This window comes from Camponotus vicinus, unplaced genomic scaffold (assembly GCF_025532165.1).
Source record: "Camponotus vicinus isolate PSW18456_S1 unplaced genomic scaffold, iyCamVici1.0 SCAF_1, whole genome shotgun sequence".
NCBI classification, from domain to species: Eukaryota; Metazoa; Arthropoda; class Insecta; order Hymenoptera; family Formicidae; genus Camponotus; species Camponotus vicinus.
Genome location: NW_028141945.1, coordinates 38,086,034 through 38,105,635, shown reverse-complemented (window position 1 = coordinate 38,105,635; position 19,602 = coordinate 38,086,034). Strand labels below are relative to the sequence as shown.

Here is a 19,602-nt window from a genome sequence, read left to right as displayed (position 1 = left end):
GTTCCGTAAAGCGCATATGCGCGCACGTACCTATAGTATCCGTCACGTATATTATAGGTAAATACGCGCATATGCGCTTTACGGAATTCGGCCAATACGAGTTTGGGCACGGGTGACTTCTTGCTGATTGGTCCAAAGATTCTTAGAACGAAAATGGCGAAACCAATAAAAAGTTGTTTCGACGCTATTATCCTATAGATATAATATCCCTAAGAAACAAAGCTTCTTATTGGATATTATAGATTGGACATTGGACGGTTTGAATCTTCTATAAACTCTATAAATATCTAATTGATCGTGTGTAGCATAATATTCGGAAATCGAATAAATGAATTTTTTTACTCTTTATTTATATCGTTGATTAAAAAATCGTAATTTCTACATGTGAGCAGAGTTTGCCCAACGCAATGATATTTTTCTTGAAATGGCAAAACTGCGAAATTCTAACTAGGCGCATGCGTGAAAAAATCCTAGCGACGCTAGTCTCTAACCAGCTGGTCAGCAACCCTAGCCTCGCTGCTTCTTTCTCTTTACGTTTCGGGTAAAATCGGGCGTGTATGGTATTGTAATAAACAAATTACAAAATCGCAGGTAATCTTTCGTGATAGAACCCATCGGATTTGCATCAATGTGATAAAGGATATATAAAATCCGTCCGCGTATCCTAGTGATCGAATTTCGCGATTGCGACCAAGTATCGGCGAAATATTGAAACGCAAAGTGAACCGGTCGCGATCGTCGTTTATGCAGATGTTTTCTTAGTTTGAAAAAATTACATCGCGTTGACACGAGAGAGCAATATTTATAATTATCAAACTATCGGTTTATTTATATTTTTAGACGACCTGTGCAATAATCAGTTTACAATCCAATTACTTGTAGATACATATTATTTTCACAAAGATCAGGTTAGCTTAGGTTAGATTTTATCGTAGGAAAATTAAAGGAATAGGATCGCGAATAGAAATATATAATAGTTTTGATTTATAAAACAGTCATATTTTTTCATTAACTGACTTGCAATAAAATAAATTTATGAATTAACTTTTCTTGGAAGAAATTAGGTTTTTATAATAAAATGATTTATACATTACTGCACAATGTGAACATATATGTTTGATATTTACCATGTTTGATTTTCAGCCATGGTGCGTATGAACGTTCTTAGTGATGCTCTCAAATCTATCAACAATGCCGAGAAGCGTGGAAAACGACAGGTGCTGTTGAGGCCCTGCTCCAAAGTGATTGTCAAATTCTTGACTGTCATGATGAAGCATGGTGAGTTATTTTAGTACTAAGAAAAGTTCATATTATTTATATTACTATTAATATACTATTATTAATATAATAATATACATTTTATTTCTTAAACATATAATTTTACATATATATTTTTCTATTATCTTTTATTATCTTTATATGTATAATTTCACATATTTTATTATCTTTAAAAATATATAATTTTTCTTCATACATGTGTGAAGAAAGACTTGCAGTCATACTTTAAACAAATATTTCTTTTATATACAGGATATATTGGAGAGTTCGAAATTGTGGATGATCATCGCAGTGGAAAAGTGGTAGTCAATCTTACCGGAAGGTTAAACAAATGTGGAGTTATTTCTCCTAGATTTGATGTACCAATCAATGATATTGAGAAATGGACCAACAATCTTTTACCTTCTCGACAATTCGGGTAAGTGTATATCTGTAAATAATAAGAGATTTTATTTTATAAAGAATGATTATATAATGATATTTATGTTAAAGCAATTTTATATTGTTTGATAATTTATAATAAATTACCAAGATAATTACATATAATAATACAAAATAATAAATAGTAATAAAACAAATTTAAAATAAAAATTAATTACAAATCTATTTAAATTCAAAAATTTAAAGTAAACAATCTGTAACACATATTGTACTATATATTGTACTACATTATATTACATATATTGTATTTATATTCTAGATATGTCGTATTGACCACTAGTGGAGGAATCATGGACCATGAAGAAGCTAGGAGAAAACATCTTGGAGGGAAAATATTGGGTTTCTTCTTTTAAATTTTTATTTAAATAAATAAAGAATAAAAACCTTGTATGACTGTTCCAAAATCCAAGTACCTATCTGTTTAAATTTTGACTCTTATTTTTTTAATCATATAAGAAAATCTTTTATGTCTTATAAAGAAAGATATATTTAATTTTCCCTTGATTACAATCAATATTAAATTTTCAATTGAACTTTTATACATAGGATATTAAAAAGGCCTTAAATTGAAAATGATATAAATACGATCCAAATCTATAATTTCTAATATTTTAGGTTTAATACAGAGAATATGGAGTTCATAAAATGTATGTTTAAAAAAACAAATTTACTAATATTTTAAGTATCTTTTTTTTTTTTCTTTCGGTTGAATTTTTCTATAAAAATTATGTGTATAAAAATTGTGTAATTGATATGTAGTTAAATATTACACATGTAGAGTTCGCGCGCGCGCGTGCATACACATCGATATTTCAATATCATATAGTTGGCGGCGCTGAGTAACTGCATTGAAGGAGCCACAATCGCTTGTTTCTTTGTTACGATTGCTATATATTTATATTTCCGAATTGAAAGGTATAATCTCTTTGTCTATCATTGCGATAGAATTCAGCTCGAAATATGGCCAAAACTAAGACGATTAGCAAAGGATGCCCCAAGTGCGAACAACAGGTATTTTTAAATGGTCTCTCTTGTACATATTTATATTTATTTATTAAATATAGTATATCGTATACATAAAATTATATATTATTTGTGTTTTATAATATTCTCAATCCGCCATGAATAATTCTACCTTCTACTTTGCTATATGCTTATCAAATGTCTTCTATTTTAAATAAATTTTTCATAGATAAATTTGATGTTAAAAATATATGTAAAATAAGAATAAGAAATAAAATATAATTTTTTTTCTTGTAGATTTGTTTCTAAGTGTATATATATTACATTATATATATATGTGTGTATATATATACATACATACATATATATACACACACACACACATATTATGCTTATATCGAATATTGATTGAATTTAATACATTAATTAAAAAAGAAGGAGAAAATGATTAAATAATTTATATTTATAATATATTGATTATATATAAAAGATTTTATTTAATAATATTTTTATTAATAAACATTATTTAAAAAAATTTTTTTTGCTTGTTGCTGATATATATATATATTTTTTTATTTATTTGCCATAATTCGTTATGCATTGAATAAAAATATATTGTTTATATATATATATATATATATATATATATATATATATATATGTATATGTATATATGTATAAATTTAATTATTTTATTATAATATATTTTATAAGGTACCTGTTGCCTGTAAAGCTTGTCGCTGTGGACATTCCTTCTTCAATGCACGGCGCAATTCCATCAAAAGTCCACCAAGTCCTGATGGTGGAGTGATGAAGACAAGGAGAACTAATCGTATTAAACGCGAGAAACCAAATTATTATGATGCTTTGGAATATGACAAACAGACAAAGAAAAATACCAAAGTAATAATTAGAATTATATTATAGAATATTTATAGAAAATAAAATATTATTTTTACAGTAATACTCAATTGCATAGATTTATATAGTATTTATAGTATATTCTGTCTTAATATTATTGCATATAAAATATCATATTTCTTCTCTATCAAAATATTTCATATTATTATATATAGAAATTATTCTATTCTTTTAGATCAGACGGACCATAGATACTGCAAATGATATTGATTGTCGGCAGTTGAACAAAAAGAAGAAGCGGAAAGGAAAGGGAAAGGGCAAGAGTGGCAGTAATAGTGGAGTAGGTGATGATGATGATGAAATGGATGGGATCAATGGATTATCTCCAGAGAAACAACTCACTTGTTCTCTCATATTGCAAGAACTGAACAACAAAATGAGAGTGGTAGCTTGGAAGCCTACATGAAATTAAAAATAGATACAGATACATGTGTATCTCTTTGACAAATCTGACATCAGTTCAACATGATTGCTTTACTACATACAGTGGTGAGGCGCAAATAAAACAAAGGTAAGCAGTGTAATGCGAGTTCCTACGGCATCGGAAATTTACCGATATACATCGATTTCAGTCCCTATACAGATTTATCTACAAACATAATTAACTGCCATAAAAAGTCTCTAATCAATTTAATATTCTTTATGTCACCATGCTATTGGATTATTTTTCATTGATAATTGTGATTATCTCAAAACTGTGTATGTGTTGTATATGAGACATATAGACTTGTAATTTTATTGTTTTGCATTCTCTTGGCACATTCATACTGCCTATATTTGTATCTCAGATTCAGAATTTTATTCATCCGATATTAAAATTACATATAGTGATGTAATTGCTACGTCAGACTTGTAATCATGACTGCCATATATAGCTCTTAATGGAATACAAATACAGACTTTAAAGTTTACAGACATCACAGTTTAACAAAATCTTCCAAATCTATTTTATAGCAACCGTTATACTTACCTATTAAGAAGATTAAAAATACGTAAAAGTCATGACCTAAAATGTGTACTTTACTGACATAAATACTTAGATTTATTTGTAAAATAATTTTTTACATTTGTCATCGTCGTTTTAAATGTTGTGTACAATTCTCCAAAATATCAATTTCGTATACATATATATTAAGGGCTGAATTATGGTAATAAAGATTTGTATATAATAAAAATGTATATAATAAAGATAAATAAGATAAAAAGATTTTATTTTAAAACTGGATTTATATTTAACATGTTTATTATTCTCATAAAGCTCTCAGTAGATTACTTGGATTAATCAGAAATAATATGTGATTGGGAAGTACTTAAACTTTGAAATGTCAAGAAAAATGCCAAAAATATTTGAAGAATAATTTGACAGATAAAATACATTTACAATGTATTAATTTCTAATTTATATTTAATTTATTTTAATTAAATTTACCTATTGCACATTTTGCAAAAATATACTATACTCGCAATACGGAAAATGACAAATCGATGAATAGGAGTTTATTAATACTTGGAAAAAGCTCAATAAATGCAATAATGTTTCTTTTTTTTGTGACAACTGTTATGATTTATTTATTTTCCTATTACACATTAGATCACTTCACATTATCAACGATCACATTTTCAAAATAATTTACTCTTTTACGGTAGTATCCTCTTGACGATTGTTATTCTCGGTGTTTACGGGCAGCTTTGTTGCTGTTGGATCTGTCTGGTTCTCATTGACCAAAAGTAGAGGTAAACCTCCTACAACCATACATGTACCCATACACAGAAAACACACGGTATAACTTCCGGTTACATCACGCAAGTAACCTGGAACAATTTATAGAAGAGAATTATATAGGAGTTATTATATAGGAGAGAATCTTATAAAAATGAATAAATATATATGTTGATATATATAATGCTGATTTAAATATAAAGAGTATCATGTGTGTGGAATCCATTTCAGGGATAGATTCTTTAATTCTTTATTTTTAGCTCATGTTTCTTAATATAAAAAATTTGATGTTAGAAACAGATATATCATTTCTTCATACAAAATTAAGTTTAGAGATTTACTTGCAATTAAATAAGAAATATAAGATTTTGCTATATAAAATTTAATTTGTGAAAATATCCACTATTTAATCACTTGTAATTTGAATGGATTTTCTTTAACATGTGATATTTTTTGAAATTTTCTCTAAGAAATATCGATTTCAAATTTATATATTAATATATAATTTGATTGCATAATATTTGATCTAATTAGTTTAATTATATTAATACAATATTATATCAGTTAAAATAATTTTATTAAGAGAAGAAAAATAAAATCTGGAGAAATATAAAATAATATCTCGAAAAAAGATGTTGATAATAATCTCAAGGTAATTCATCATAAAAAAATCATTGAACTAAAAAGCATCCTCCATAAACTGATATATATTGTATGCGCGCATGCAGCTTTTATATTTTTATCTTCGCACCTTTGACATAATTATGTGCACATAATTAACATGATATATAGTATGATTCAATATTCTTGCTGTTGTTTCTGAGAGTGCACGAGAAATATTTCGTGCATTATTTCCCCATAGTTCTAGATTTTTAAAATAATTAATAAAAATTTAAATTATGTGAATATAATTAATGAATGTAAGAGAATATTTATTAAAAAAGTGAAATTTAAAGACTGCTTTTGGAAAATAACAGTATATAGTTCTACAGCTGAAAAGTACCAGTGAGTGGTGGAATGGAAATCGCACCGAAGCTCTGGAACATCCTCACCAGACCATAGCTGGACGATATTTTGTCGGTGCCATATTGATCGGCGAGCAGGACGGGAACTAGGAGAAACCAACAACCTAGGCATAGTCCATACATGCCGACGGAACACGCCAATACGTAAAAGGAGTGAGCCATCGGGATCGCGAGGACCGCCACGCCGGCACCCACTACACTACTCGATGACAACAGAAAAGACATCGGTATAAATAATTATGCTTTGATCCGTATTTGCTTCAAGCTTTGTTAGGCATTGAAGAATTTTACTAAAAATATCATTTCGAGATACTTAATTGTCTGTTTATTTAATATTCAGACTGAAGAGAGTGTAAAATAGAATCTCCAGGATCCTAAAATAGTTTTCATATGTGGTAATTTCGGAACAGAAAATAAAACAAATAGAAACGAATCGATTACAAATATCAGAGTTGATCTTTGTGATATTTGACAAAATGTGATCAGAAATATTATTATAAAGATAAGAATTTTTTATATAGCATCAAGTTTGTTATTTTTTTTTTATAATCGAGATGCGACATATTCCATAATCATTTTTTCACGCTTGGATTAGATTTCACGAAGACAAAAGCACATGTCGTGCGTAAATAAAATCGCTCACCTTCCGATATATCCTTTCCGTCGATCAAATAGCTTGAGATCCGACAGCCAGCCGAGGCCGAGTCTACCGCACAAGTCGAGAGCAGCGGAGATGGCTACTAGATAACCAGCCTCCGACTTGGTGTAACCGGCAGCGTGGACGTACGCTGGCAAATAATACAGCATGTACGGACTGCCGGTGGACATCAAACTGACGGAGATGCACATCATGATGAATTGTGGATTCTTCAGCAGCGAGAGATCGATATAGCGCGTTAGTTTCTGCATGAACGTGATCTTGGATTCCGTCGACGCCGCTGTTGGTGTCAAGGATGGCAACCTGCTTGGCGGCGACGGCGGTGGCTGTTGCTGTTCTGGTGGGCCCATTGCCGTCACAGACGATCTCAACGATCTCAGCGATGATCTTGCCTTGTACACGCATGTCGAATCCGTCGATAGATCTTCCACGCTGTGCAGGATGCTGGAACTGCGAATCTTAGAAATGGGCTTCATGCGGAGACCCTCGCCCATCACGTCCTTCTCCTCGTCGCTATCTGTCAACTCGACCGCCACCACACCGCTGTTCTGGTGAAACAATTCATTCAGCATATTGTGTCGGGCAGTTGGATCGTTGGCGAATAACAGTTCCAGTTTCTGTTGCGTCGACTTGTCCTGATCCTGCTAGAAAGTAAATTATAATCCATCGTCACTTACACTAGTCTATCGACTAATCGTTATTATAAATTGATTATATTTTTTGTCTAACGACACAATAGAAGAAAATATGGATATATTTAAAGAAAAAAAATTAGCAAAACTGAGAAACTAGATTTTTATATTTTTAATATGTAAAAAAAATATATAATATTAAAGAAGAAAGATATCAAAAAATAGTCTGTGATATATCTAATAAATATTGATATCAATAGTAAATATATATATATATATATATATATATATATATATATATATATATATATGTATGTATGTATATATGTATGTATAAATTGAGAAGATTTTAAACTTATTGAAAATCTTCACCTGCTCTTTCATTTCGTTCTCGATCTTTACCAAGACGTTTTCCTCAGGTGCGTAATTTTCGTCTAGTGGCCGGTATAGCGTCGCGCTAACGCACACGTGCAACATACAACCGCCCAACAGCAATATCGTGCCGTGGAAACCAAAATCTTTCACCAGAAACTCGATCAGAAGCGGGAACATGAAGCTACCCGCGGCAGTGCCGGATACACAGATGCCGTTAGCCAGTGCACGATGCTTATCGAAGTATTGCGACACCAAGATTATACCCGGCGTTGTAGACAAACCGCCGCCGATACCTAAAAAGATTTTTTTCCTCGATAATTATGCGTTAAAGTGTCGAGGAAACATAATTGAAGCAAACATAATTTAGCAAACCTGTTAGCACTCCAAATGTAAAAAAGAGGTGTATCAGTCGCGTGGCAAAGTAACTAGTTGTAAGTCCTAGAGCGCAGAAAAGTCCTCCCACAAAAACCACCGTTCGACAGCTGTATTTCTGGCAGAGCATACTCGTTACCGGAGCTGCAATTGAGATATTGATTTAATGCATAAAACGATATATTGATGTATATTAAGAAAGAGTAGAAAATTGAGTTTTGATTAAAGATTTATAGTTGAAGAGCTTCTTGCTGATATTTTTAAAAAAGGAAGATTGTATACTACAACGTTATTGGGTAAAAATTTTATATTATTTAATATTTACATATATATTTGTGATTAGAAAATCACGAGAAGTAAAATGAAAAGTAAAGTATTATTATAAAATAATATTCATTAACGTAACGTATTTAAAAAAGCATCTTGTAAAAGTTTCCATAAAACTTTCTAAATCCCAAAAATTTCTCGTATGCAATGATATAATAAATTATTGAACTAATAAATTATTAATGAACTAATAAATTCCAAAAACGAACAAGTAATCAACTGATAACAAATTTCAAGTACCGGTAATTTCAGGCGATCGACTGCTTAAGAAGACGATAAAAACAAATCGAATTTTTTACGATGAAGATGATTTACCGAGCGCTAGACACAGGCACGTCAAAATCGCCGGTATCCAGGATGCGACCGAAGCAGTCGAGTCCTTGAAAGTCTCCATGACCTCGACGTAGAGCACGCCATAGGACTTGACCAGCCCAGCCACCCAAAACTGCACGAAGAAGGCGCCGAACACCACCACCCAGCCGTAACCACCATCCAGAGGAACGTACGTGGTGTTTCGAGGTTTCCTTTCGTTCCTTTGCCGGGATTTTCTTCCTTTCGGGGCTATACACTTGACGGACCTAAACCGACATTGTTATTCAAACGAATAATTATTCGCGAATTTACGAAAATATGAAACTATTTGCGAATACACTGCACATAATACACAGCAATTTTTTTTACTGTAGCTATACGATTTTTGAACAATTGCATTTCTTTGGAAAACGTTCTAATATATTTGGAGATTGAAAAAGAGAAATTTTAGAAAAAATTACTTAGCGAACGCGATAAGATATTTCACATATTAGAGAAATAATCTGTAGAAGTATCAATTTAATACTTGAGGAGACAATCGTATTAACTTAAGGGAAATAGGTCAACGTTTGTTAAAACTGAAGTACTTTTGAAAGTATATGCTTTATTTGTTATTGCAAATGTTGTGAAATTCTTAATCGATGTCTTCTTGACACCTGATTGTCATAGCACCTCGGATATACATTCCCCGACACTGACCTGAGCTCCCTAGATTTAGCGATGAGCGGCCGGGCAGTGAGGCTAGATATCGTCAGCAGGTTGTCATTGTCCTCATCCTCGAGCAAAGTGCCTTCGGGACTCTGCAAATGCGGCGGCACGATCGGGGTTGACGTCGCCGTTGCCTGGACCGCCAGAGATCCTGGTTGATTCGGCGACGGTGCCCCGATAGCGACACTGCCGCTCAGGTCGAATACCGGCGCCGAATGGATGGAGAAGAGCGAGCCTAGCTGCGTTGCCGGTTGATTATTCATGTTCTCGTCGATTATCGCGCTACTGCCTGTGACAACCATCTCCTGGGAGGACGCTGCCGTTGGGACGACGCCGATGTCGGCGTCCACCAGCAGGCTCGACGCCCGACACGCATCCTGAAAGCTCCATTCCCGTGGTAGCGACATATTTCCTCGGCGGCTTCCTCTGTGGAACCGGGGGGACCGTAATGCATTGGATTATGTTACTTGGTTGGTCGTCCGTGGTTTACTTGTACTTTGATCTCTTCTCTAGTCGTCTGACGGTTCCTTGAGCTTTCTCCTCAATCACTCTCCACACCAGATTCACCTTCTTCTCCACTGAATGGAGAACGAATTTATTTCTCTACCTAGTAAACGATATTCACCTATCGTAATGGTGCCGTTACAATGATGTATGCAACCCCTTTCGTTTCTTTCCTTTCCTTACGGCTGTATTCGTCGAGCCCCTCAGTGGGGCTTCGAGGCTTCTTGATTTGGCTTTTAAGCTGAATGAGCAGGAATAGGTGAAAAAGTTGACGCGATCAGGATCCTCTTGTCTAATTATCAAAACGCTTCTCCCGACCTTGTAGAGTAGACTAAGGCTCTCGGTGAACACACGGTGAGTTCGGGGGTGCGCACGCAGTCTGTGTGGTGGAGGGTTGCCATTAACTGGAAATTTAGTAGGATCGATACACGTCGGCTGTGCTGACGCGCAAAGACAATCTTCGTGAAAATCACCCACGTGCGAACGCACTGACAGAGGAAAAACCGTGTGCATCATATATATATATATATATATATATATATATAACGAACACGAAACAAAACAGTCTATCGTTTTTTCGACCAACATAAAACTGGGTTACATGCATATGGAAAAATAGTATTATAAGTTTAAGAGAGAAAGTAACAAGTCAAGCTATATTTCAAATAACTCACATATAGAGCGTTAGCAACCGGAGTGTTGGCAATTGGATGAAACTTGATTGTACCGAAAACATATAAATTGCTTAGATGATGACAAGACTGCGTCACGCTCGATATAATTGTATATCTATAGAAAATATAAAGTATTCCAATAAAGACAAGAATATGATGAATCATTATGCTTGAAGCCTGTATATAAAGTTTCATATAACTAGATTTTGATTGTATTAAGAAAATAAAAACTGCTCAAAAGAAAAATTGATATTATTATATTCATATTTCTACATTTATATAGTAATGTAAAATTTTCTCATGAAAGAAGATATATTACAAATTACTATATTCGAAACACTGTCTTTGGAATATTGGTAACTAGACAAATCTTTGTCTTAAAAAAATATTATTTCAATAATTCTTACAAAAAAGTTGAAGTACATTTTTATAAAAAAAATATAGTCGCTTTTTAATGTAATATGTAATAATTTATTACCAGAAAATATTTATTATATAAGAATTTTATATAATGTATAAATAAGCATAAATAATATAATATATACTTTCTTAAAATTATGCAATTGATGCGATATCTCATAATGTAATTGAATGTAAATGAACAAATATGATTAATGTAACGACTAGTTTGCTGAATCGTTAGCGCTACATTGATGATTGTATCAAAATTTACTCTCGTCATTTAAATGAGAACAATATTTGATATTTTTTCCGATTGAAGTGAGATTGCCAGTCATCGGAAATTTTCGAAATCTTTATCATTAAAAAGCTTCGCATTGCGGTTTAATTTAATTGTCTCCTTGATGTCGACCTTCGCTCATCATTACGTAATCTAGCGTGCATCGTTTGTCCTTGCGATTGTCATAATTATCAAACAGCAATTATAGGGGAAATGCACGCAGGGATGACTGTTTTACGAATTGCTGCAGCCGAATGTAATTCAATCATAAGTTGGAAAAAATAAAAAAATTATTAATATGCTATTAATTTATTATTATTTAGCTTATTGTTATTTAATATTATTTGATAATTTTGTTGAAAAAATTAAGTTATCTCATCAATTTATCTCTCAAATAATGTCTCAGAATTACTTCTAAGATAAATCTTGCATAATAAATAAAAAATTTGTAGAGCACACATAAAAATAGAATATAGAAATAATAATATCGATAATAAATACTTAAACATATCATTTTACCGCGATCAACCCTGTTTGAATTTAGCGATTTCTCAATAATCAACCCCCTGTGATGGGGGTAACTTCTATGCGCAGCATCCGACTGGATCGATGACAAATCTGCTACATACCTCGCGCTCGCGCTTTATCTCGAAGAACGGCATTAGTACTTGGGCTGTTCCAAGGTGTACTTCCCTTGGGTGCGGATCAGTTTTGATATGTGACAAATAGTAGATCCCGATTGGATCCTTGGACATCCGTCTCGCTTCAGAGAATCGGATGAGAAGTCCAAGATAGAGTGCATATAATAAAGTGTCGAAAAATACGTAAGTAAGAGCTGTCTCATCCTAAAATTTATGAATCGCATTAAAATTAATGAAATTTTCAATAAAATATAACAATTATTATTTTCAAATATGCATCTGTAGAATGTGTGTAAAAGAATAAATTATATAATGAACTACATTGAAAAATATATAAGTGTCTATTTACATAAACATAAATACAAAAAAGGAAGGTAATATATGTAAACATAAGGACATTGAAATAGTGTGTTTTGTTGACGTTACAAAAATGTAAAAAACTTATTGAAAAAAGGGCGGAGGCTGTTTATTGTAGAGAGGGATACCAACTCATCAATAATTCAATTAATCTTTAGCAATAAATGAAATCCAAAAGAAGTATTATTTTTAATTGAAAATGAGTTTTATATATATATATATATATATATATATATATATATATATCCATTTTTAAAAAGAAAACTGACATAAGTTTTTTATAACTTAGACATGTTGCATTAAAATAACAAACACGATTTATCTTTTTTAAATTAAAATAAGACTACATTAAAAAAGATTAAGATTGTTATTAATTAATTGTTATCAATTAATCGATTATTTAATATTGTTCATTTACATGATACCTTTATTGAAATAAATTAATTTAATAGTAATTATTATTTCAAAATAATGTTATAATTAGTTATAAGCGTTAAATGTCAAATTCTTGAGAAGGAACATACGCGTTTAACAAATTTTAAAAATTATCAAAAAATTACTAATTCGCTGACTTACCTCGTGGATTTGTTTATTGCAGTAACTGCACAATGAAGAAATTGCACGTGAGGACTGTATTATCGCTCATCTTTATCATTTTACACAATGCTCCGCGTTTAGGACTCGTCATCGCCAAGACAATGAATTATAATAATCCAAGTTATTTCAAGATTGGCGGCGTCTTCTCCAGCAACGAGAGTAAAGCGCACTTTGGAAAAACAGTCGATGTAAGATTCAAATTATGATTGATGAGATATTCCTAGAAAAATAGTAAAATGTTAGTAAAAAAATAATTGTCATACAAATATATGTTATAGTAAATATATGATATGTATATTTTTTCAATCATATATATATTTAATTAGTATTAATAATATAAATAATATTTGAAATCAATTTACGGAAATGTGCAAAATAGTACCAAAGATATACATGTCATCGAGATATACATGTTAATTTTATTATTAAATTTATTTTTAAAGATTTTTTATATTATACAATACGCGGCATTCGTATATTGTGTATTCAATACATTTAACATCTATTCATCTATAGATGTAGTGCACATGTGTATGTTTTACGTATGTTTCAGCATCTCAATTTCGATTTCCAATATGTCAATAAAGGGGTCACATTTAAGCATACGGTAATCGAGATGGATTCCAACCCGATCAGAACTGCACTGAGCGTCTGCAAATCTCTGATAGCTGAACAGGTGTATGGGGTAGTGGTGTCGCATCCGCTTATCGGTGACTTGTCACCGGCTGCGGTTTCTTATACCAGCGGCTTTTATCATATACCCGTGATCGGCATATCGTCTAGGGATTCTGCCTTCTCGGACAAAGTATACAGAATAAAATCAAAAAGATAACATGCAATGTTTAACACAATCGCATGAATACAGTAATACAAATTAATACTCTTGCGAAAGCGGTGATTTATCAAAAAAAATAAGTAAAAAAAATTTAGTATTTTAAATTAGACTTAAAAAATTTTTTTGTTTATTTATTTAGTGATTTATCACGAAAATAGTTAATAAAGTAAATAAAAAAAATTTAATATTTCAAACTAGATTTTTTTAATTGTATGCAAAACAATGTTTCCAAAAATTTAAGAATTATTAAACTTTCTCATCTCTTGCACACGTTATCTAGTTGTATTATTCAATAAGTGAAGTAATGTCTTTGCAGAATATCCACGTCTCATTTTTACGAACTGTGCCGCCGTATTCGCATCAAGCGGACGTCTGGGTGGAATTGCTGAAGTATTTCAACTACATGAAGATCATCTTCATCCACAGCTCTGACACGGATGGTCGTGCGCTTCTCGGACGTTTTCAGACAACGTCGCAAAATTTGGAGGCTGACGTAGAAATCAAAGTGCTCGTATGTTGCATCAGGTGTATGTACAAACAAGAATATATACTATTGTACGCTACTACATCACTATTTTAGGTTGAATCAGTCATCGAGTTCGAACCAGGATTGTACAACTTCCTGGAGCAATTGATGGAGATGAAAGGCGCACAGTCGAGAGTTTGCCTCATGTATGCTTCGTAAGTATTTATTGTGATTCTCAGCATTTACTTTAGGAACTATAATAGAACAGAATAAGAAATGTTAGTTTATAATATAAAGTATAAATTATTTCATCTTTATTCTAATTATATAATACAATGATCTAACCGCATAGTATTAAGTATTAATATTATACAAAGTTTATTCTCATATTTTAAGTTCTAAGTTTTTAATTCGAAGTAATATTGATTTTAAGCAACCTAGGCTTTGAAATTGTGGAAATTTATTAATTTATTTAAATAAATTATTTAAATAAATCTGTAAATATATCTTCGGATGTGTGAAATATAGGAAAACGGACGCGACAGTGATCTTCAGGGATGCTGCCGCCCTGAATATGACTGGTGCTGGATACGTGTGGATTGTTACCGAACAAGCTTTGGAGGCACCGAACGCGCCAGAAGGCTTATTAGGATTGAAATTAATCAACGCTACACAAGAAAAATTACACATCACCGATAGTCTGTCAGTATCTCCGACATATCCATATTTCTATCGCGTTATATTTCAAATTCGTTAGTCTATTCAAAATCAATTTTTTTCAAAATTAATTCGGATATTAACAATTCTTGAAAATTAGCTATTAAAGATAAAGAATATCTCTTACTAATTTTTAATCGAGAGCTGGTCTGATCACGAAATTTTAAATTGCTAATAAAGGACTTATCTCTTTTTTTATTTATTACAGACACGTACTCGTATCAGCCTTACGAGAAATGAATGAAACGGAAAAGATCACCGAGGCGCCAAAAGACTGCAGCGATTCCGGTTCCATATGGGAAACTGGCAAGAGTCTTTTTCAGTACGATTTCTCTACTTTATACTTAATTTTCTAATAACTATAAATAAAGTTCTAATGAATCTTAATGAATAATAGTGGAATCCATTATTGCGGTTATTCTTGTATTATTATTGTTTCTTTTTCAATTAGGTATATTCGTAAGCAGGTACGACCGCAGGGCGCAACGGGTCAAGTAGCATTCGATGATAATGGTGACCGCATATTCGCCGAGTACGATATAGTTAATATCCAGTATGCAAGTCCAAACAATAAGACGCAAGTGTCTGTCGGCCAGTATTTTTGTCCCACTGTGAGTAAATAATTCCAGTAGCATTTTCACAATTTTATGATTTTGCCTTAACTAATAAAAGACATTTGAATTAATTAATATACAACTTGAATTAATAAGATATTAATGATTAACTGCTACAAATACATTATTAAATCTTGTAAACGAAGAATATTACATTTTTATATTAAATAATGAATTTACAAATATAACATTTGTTATTACTTTGACAAATCGGTAATAGAACAGTACCAGAATGAAATTGCGAGTGAACGAGTCCAACATTATATGGCCAGGTCGTGTAAAGAACAAACCCGAGGGTTTTATGATACCTACGCATCTTAAGGTGCTGACAATTGAAGAGAAGCCATTCGTTTACGTTCGCGAATTGGTTGATGGAGAAATCAAGTGCATGGCCGAGGAGATCGCGTGTCCTCATTTCAACACAACGGATGGCGAAAGTACGTTGCTGCTCTCTAATTAACAAAATAACAAGTTTTCGTAACAAATCTTGCTCTAACTTCTAAGATTTTAAAGTAAAAAGAGAAACGTTAAGATAGTGGGATAGGTTTCTAAAATTTAATATTTTTTAGAAAATGTAATAATTTATCTTTTTCATTTACAGACACGCGGATGTTGTGTTGTAAGGGATATTGTATGGATTTATTGAAAGAATTGTCGAAAACAATCAATTTTACATACAGCTTGGCCCTATCGCCTGATGGACAATTTGGCAGTTACGTGATTAAAAATAGTTCAAGTAAGTAACTGAATTAGAATTGTGACATATATATACATAAGAAAAATATTTAAAGAAAGAAAACATTATAAAATAATCTAAAAGCTAACTTATCGTTTAGTTTGTAAATTCTTATTTTTAAACACGTCAGAAGATTAATAATTTGAATTATTTTTTTTTTATTTTCCATCTTTCATGTTTCGTCCATATACGAAAGTCGGAGGAAAGAAAGAGTGGACCGGTCTAATTGGTGAGATTGTGAACGAACAAGCCGACATGATCGTTGCGCCATTGACAATCAATCCTGAACGTGCCGAATTTATCGAATTCAGCAAACCTTTTAAATATCAGGGTATCACTATCCTTGAGAAAAAGGTACATATATCTAAAATTAACTTTGGAATCATTATTATTACATATTAATATTAATATTAATATTACGTCTTATATTATATGAAGAAACAGTCCAAAAAAAGTTGCAAAAAAAGCAAGTTTTTCATCTCAAAATTAAAAATAAAAACGTTTTATACAATTATTTTTTTTAATAATTATATATAAATGTATATTTTATAGAAAATTTTTTAATATAAGAATCATAATATACTCTTAATTGAATATTCTTTCATCTGTAGCATTCCAGCATATCATGATCATTTCAAAATTAATTAAAATTTTTCATCCTGTAGTTTTTTTAACTAAATAATTTCATGTATAAATCATTTTATATAATAAATATTAATGTATTAAACGATTTTTATTTATTCAGCCATCGAGATCGTCTACTCTGGTATCCTTTTTACAACCGTTCAGCAACACTCTTTGGATTCTGGTGATGGTATCGGTACATGTAGTGGCACTGGTCCTGTATTTGCTCGATCGATTTTCACCCTTCGGTAGATTCAAATTGGCCAACACTGATGGCACCGAGGAAGACGCTCTCAATCTATCCAGTGCTATTTGGTTCGCTTGGGGTGTATTATTAAACAGCGGTATAGGAGAAGGTAGTATATTCTTTTAAAGATAGTACATTCTTTTTTTTGGTTCATTTAATCGGATATCACCTGGAGAGAAGAAAAAAATAGAGCTCAGAAAAATCGACTTTAAATTCAAAGTTTGAATCGAAGAATGTCTTAAAAATTGATTCTCGCTTATATCATATATCTCAATCGTCGATTAAATCTACAGGTACTCCACGAAGTTTTTCTGCGCGCGTATTAGGAATGGTATGGGCCGGATTCGCTATGATCATCGTCGCATCGTACACTGCCAATTTGGCCGCGTTCCTCGTCTTGGAACGACCCAAGACCAAGCTCACCGGCATCAACGACGCTCGAGTGAGAATAACTAATTGTTTTCTGAAAATAAACACACTGGATATGAAACAAACGTATTAGTGAATAATTTGATATACCTGTGACATTTGTGTTCGTAAAGCTGAGAAATACGATGGAGAACTTGACGTGCGCGACAGTGAAGGGATCCGCCGTGGATATGTATTTCAGACGCCAGGTAGAATTGTCCAACATGTATCGTACGATGGAGGCGAATAATTATGATACCGCGGAAGAAGCGATTCGCGATATTAAAATCGGGTGAGTATCAATTTTTCAATCGTTGTTTTTTTCTGTAACTCTTAAATTTTATGTTAAAATTCTTAAAGTTTTATGTATATACTAAAAATCTGTACATTCTTAAATCTGATTTTAATTTAATTTCATATATTATAAAGTAATTAATTAAATAAATTATCCGCATAATTTATAATTAATAACAATATGTTATTTGATATATTTCTTGCATATTTTTTTATTAACTAATCACATTATCACTTTTTCAGAAAATTAATGGCCTTTATATGGGATAGTTCGCGATTGGAATTTGAAGCAGCTCAAGATTGCGAATTGGTGACGGCTGGCGAACTATTTGGCCGCTCGGGTTACGGGATCGGTTTGCAAAAAGGATCACCTTGGGCGGATGCCGTGACATTGGCGATTTTAGATTTTCACGAAAGTAAGCTCGCATCAATTCAATACTATCCGCTTTGTTCTCATTTTTTAATTTATTTTCATGTGATAAAATTTACTTTCGCTTCAATAATTATAATCTTTATAATTTATGGTATTAATTTATAATAAACATAATATTAAATATATTTCATGACAGAAACTGCACACTGATAATGAGTTTAATTTAGTATATTAAGTACCTAATGTTAATGCGTCTAACAATGTTTTTTTCTAGGTGGTTTCATGGAGAGTCTCGATAATCTCTGGATCTTACACGGAAACGTACAACAATGCGAACAGTTTGAGAAAACGCCGAACACCCTCGGTTTGGAGAACATGGCGGGGGTATTCATTGTCGTCGGCGTTGGTATTGGTGGTGGAGTTGGCCTAATCATAATTGAGATGGTATACAAGAAACATCAATTACGTAAGCAGAGAAAAATGGAGCTAGCAAGACACGCTGCCGATAAATGGCGAGGGATGATCGAGGTAATATAATCAATTCAATTGACGTAATCAATTTGATGAAATTATATCGAAATTTTTTTTATAATCGAAATAATCAATTAACATTAATAATAAATTTACATTAAAATCAATTTACATTAATTTATGACTTGTGGACGTAAATATTTGTTTAAAGTTGCATTTGGAAACATTGCTTTCATGTTTCTTATAAATTATAGACTTGGCACATTTTTAAGTAGTAAATTACTGGATTTTGTCGTAAGTAGAAACGGAAAACTCTGCGAGCGTCAATCCAGAGCTGCCAACGAAGGATTCAAAGCAATGGTTTGAACGATCCCGCGACAGTGAGCTTGGCGGTCGATACGGTTGCCAGGTCAAACGTAGGTTCGCGCAGTCCGGGTCGCGCCTGGCCAGGTGACAGTGACCTGAGACAACGACCGATCTCCCGCTCTGACGATATTCGATTGTCGCCAGCCGCCTATACCGCCGACGTGTCGCACCTCATAGTTTAATATCTCACATTAATTTGTAGTTTTTTACTGAATAAGAAATATTGCGTCTTCTAGTAGATTATTACAATAAAATTTTTCCTCACTA

General features: G+C 32.2%; 4 protein-coding genes and 1 long non-coding RNA gene across 15 annotated transcripts in view; 3 read left to right on the top strand and 2 right to left on the bottom strand.

Annotated features, from left to right (window-relative positions):
* Positions 1-469: 469 nt before the first annotated feature.
* On the top strand, positions 470-2,107 carry LOC145965840 (small ribosomal subunit protein uS8A). Its single transcript, XM_083089578.1, has 4 exons — positions 470-591; positions 1,144-1,278; positions 1,531-1,696; positions 1,979-2,107. Exons 2-4 carry the CDS (start codon positions 1,146-1,148, stop codon positions 2,070-2,072), a joined length of 393 nt encoding a protein of 130 aa, XP_082945704.1. The 5' UTR covers positions 470-591; positions 1,144-1,145; the 3' UTR covers positions 2,073-2,107.
* A 295-nt stretch (positions 2,108-2,402) lies between these two features.
* On the top strand, positions 2,403-8,626 carry LOC145965823 (uncharacterized). Of its 7 annotated transcripts, none has more exons than XR_014436832.1 (6): positions 2,412-2,730; positions 3,397-3,585; positions 3,779-4,114; positions 6,316-6,575; positions 7,024-7,657; positions 8,058-8,626. XR_014436832.1 is itself a non-coding variant. In XM_083089566.1 (3 exons), exons 1-3 carry the CDS (start codon positions 2,741-2,743, stop codon positions 4,007-4,009), a joined length of 423 nt encoding a protein of 140 aa, XP_082945692.1. In that variant the 5' UTR covers positions 2,403-2,740; the 3' UTR covers positions 4,010-4,828. The 7 variants fall into 7 exon arrangements, 2 of the variants coding, with proteins under 2 accessions (XP_082945692.1, XP_082945663.1); XR_014436834.1 differs by having other exon boundaries at positions 6,944-7,657; XR_014436828.1 differs by having other exon boundaries at positions 6,689-7,657.
* Positions 5,144-12,399, bottom strand: Sln (monocarboxylic acid transporter silnoon). 3 transcript variants are annotated; one of them, XM_083089508.1, is made up of 9 exons: positions 12,219-12,396; positions 10,911-10,952; positions 9,724-10,640; positions 9,028-9,290; positions 8,386-8,529; positions 8,011-8,306; positions 6,992-7,650; positions 6,327-6,547; positions 5,144-5,415 (listed from the first exon to the last, which is right to left on the bottom strand). In XM_083089508.1, exons 3-9 carry the CDS (start codon positions 10,137-10,139, stop codon positions 5,234-5,236), a joined length of 2,181 nt encoding a protein of 726 aa, XP_082945634.1. In that variant the 5' UTR covers positions 10,140-10,640; positions 10,911-10,952; positions 12,219-12,396; the 3' UTR covers positions 5,144-5,233. The 3 variants fall into 3 exon arrangements, with proteins under 3 accessions (XP_082945634.1, XP_082945642.1, XP_082945651.1); XM_083089516.1 differs by lacking the exon at positions 12,219-12,396 and having other exon boundaries at positions 6,992-7,647; positions 10,911-10,979; XM_083089525.1 differs by lacking the exon at positions 5,144-5,415 and having other exon boundaries at positions 6,097-6,547; positions 10,911-11,025; positions 12,219-12,399.
* The window catches only part of Nmdar1 (glutamate ionotropic receptor NMDA type subunit 1), a 7,719-nt gene continuing 348 nt past the window's right edge, over positions 12,232-19,602 (top strand). The window contains exons 1-17 of one of the 3 annotated variants that reach the window (XM_083089494.1): positions 12,232-12,413; positions 13,186-13,372; positions 13,738-13,989; positions 14,336-14,530; positions 14,600-14,700; positions 15,014-15,187; positions 15,411-15,524; positions 15,654-15,813; positions 16,037-16,253; positions 16,418-16,552; positions 16,749-16,906; positions 17,298-17,532; positions 17,717-17,865; positions 17,966-18,123; positions 18,369-18,541; positions 18,773-19,026; positions 19,269-19,403. In XM_083089494.1, coding sequence (XP_082945620.1) covers positions 13,196-13,372; positions 13,738-13,989; positions 14,336-14,530; positions 14,600-14,700; positions 15,014-15,187; positions 15,411-15,524; positions 15,654-15,813; positions 16,037-16,253; positions 16,418-16,552; positions 16,749-16,906; positions 17,298-17,532; positions 17,717-17,865; positions 17,966-18,123; positions 18,369-18,541; positions 18,773-19,026; positions 19,269-19,271 — 2,655 coding nt within the window. In that variant the 5' untranslated portion in view covers positions 12,232-12,413; positions 13,186-13,195 and the 3' untranslated portion in view covers positions 19,272-19,403. Of the gene's footprint in view, positions 12,414-13,185; positions 13,423-13,737; positions 13,990-14,335; positions 14,531-14,599; positions 14,701-15,013; positions 15,188-15,410; positions 15,525-15,653; positions 15,814-16,036; positions 16,254-16,417; positions 16,553-16,748; positions 16,907-17,297; positions 17,533-17,716; positions 17,866-17,965; positions 18,124-18,368; positions 18,542-18,772; positions 19,027-19,268 lie in introns of those variants that run through there. The other 2 variants (XM_083089479.1, XM_083089486.1) reach the window with 2 other exon arrangements.
* Positions 17,681-18,918, bottom strand: LOC145965849 (uncharacterized). The gene is made up of 3 exons (XR_014436836.1): positions 18,738-18,918; positions 17,943-18,163; positions 17,681-17,886 (listed from the first exon to the last, which is right to left on the bottom strand). It is a non-coding gene; the product is annotated as an uncharacterized LOC145965849 (long non-coding RNA).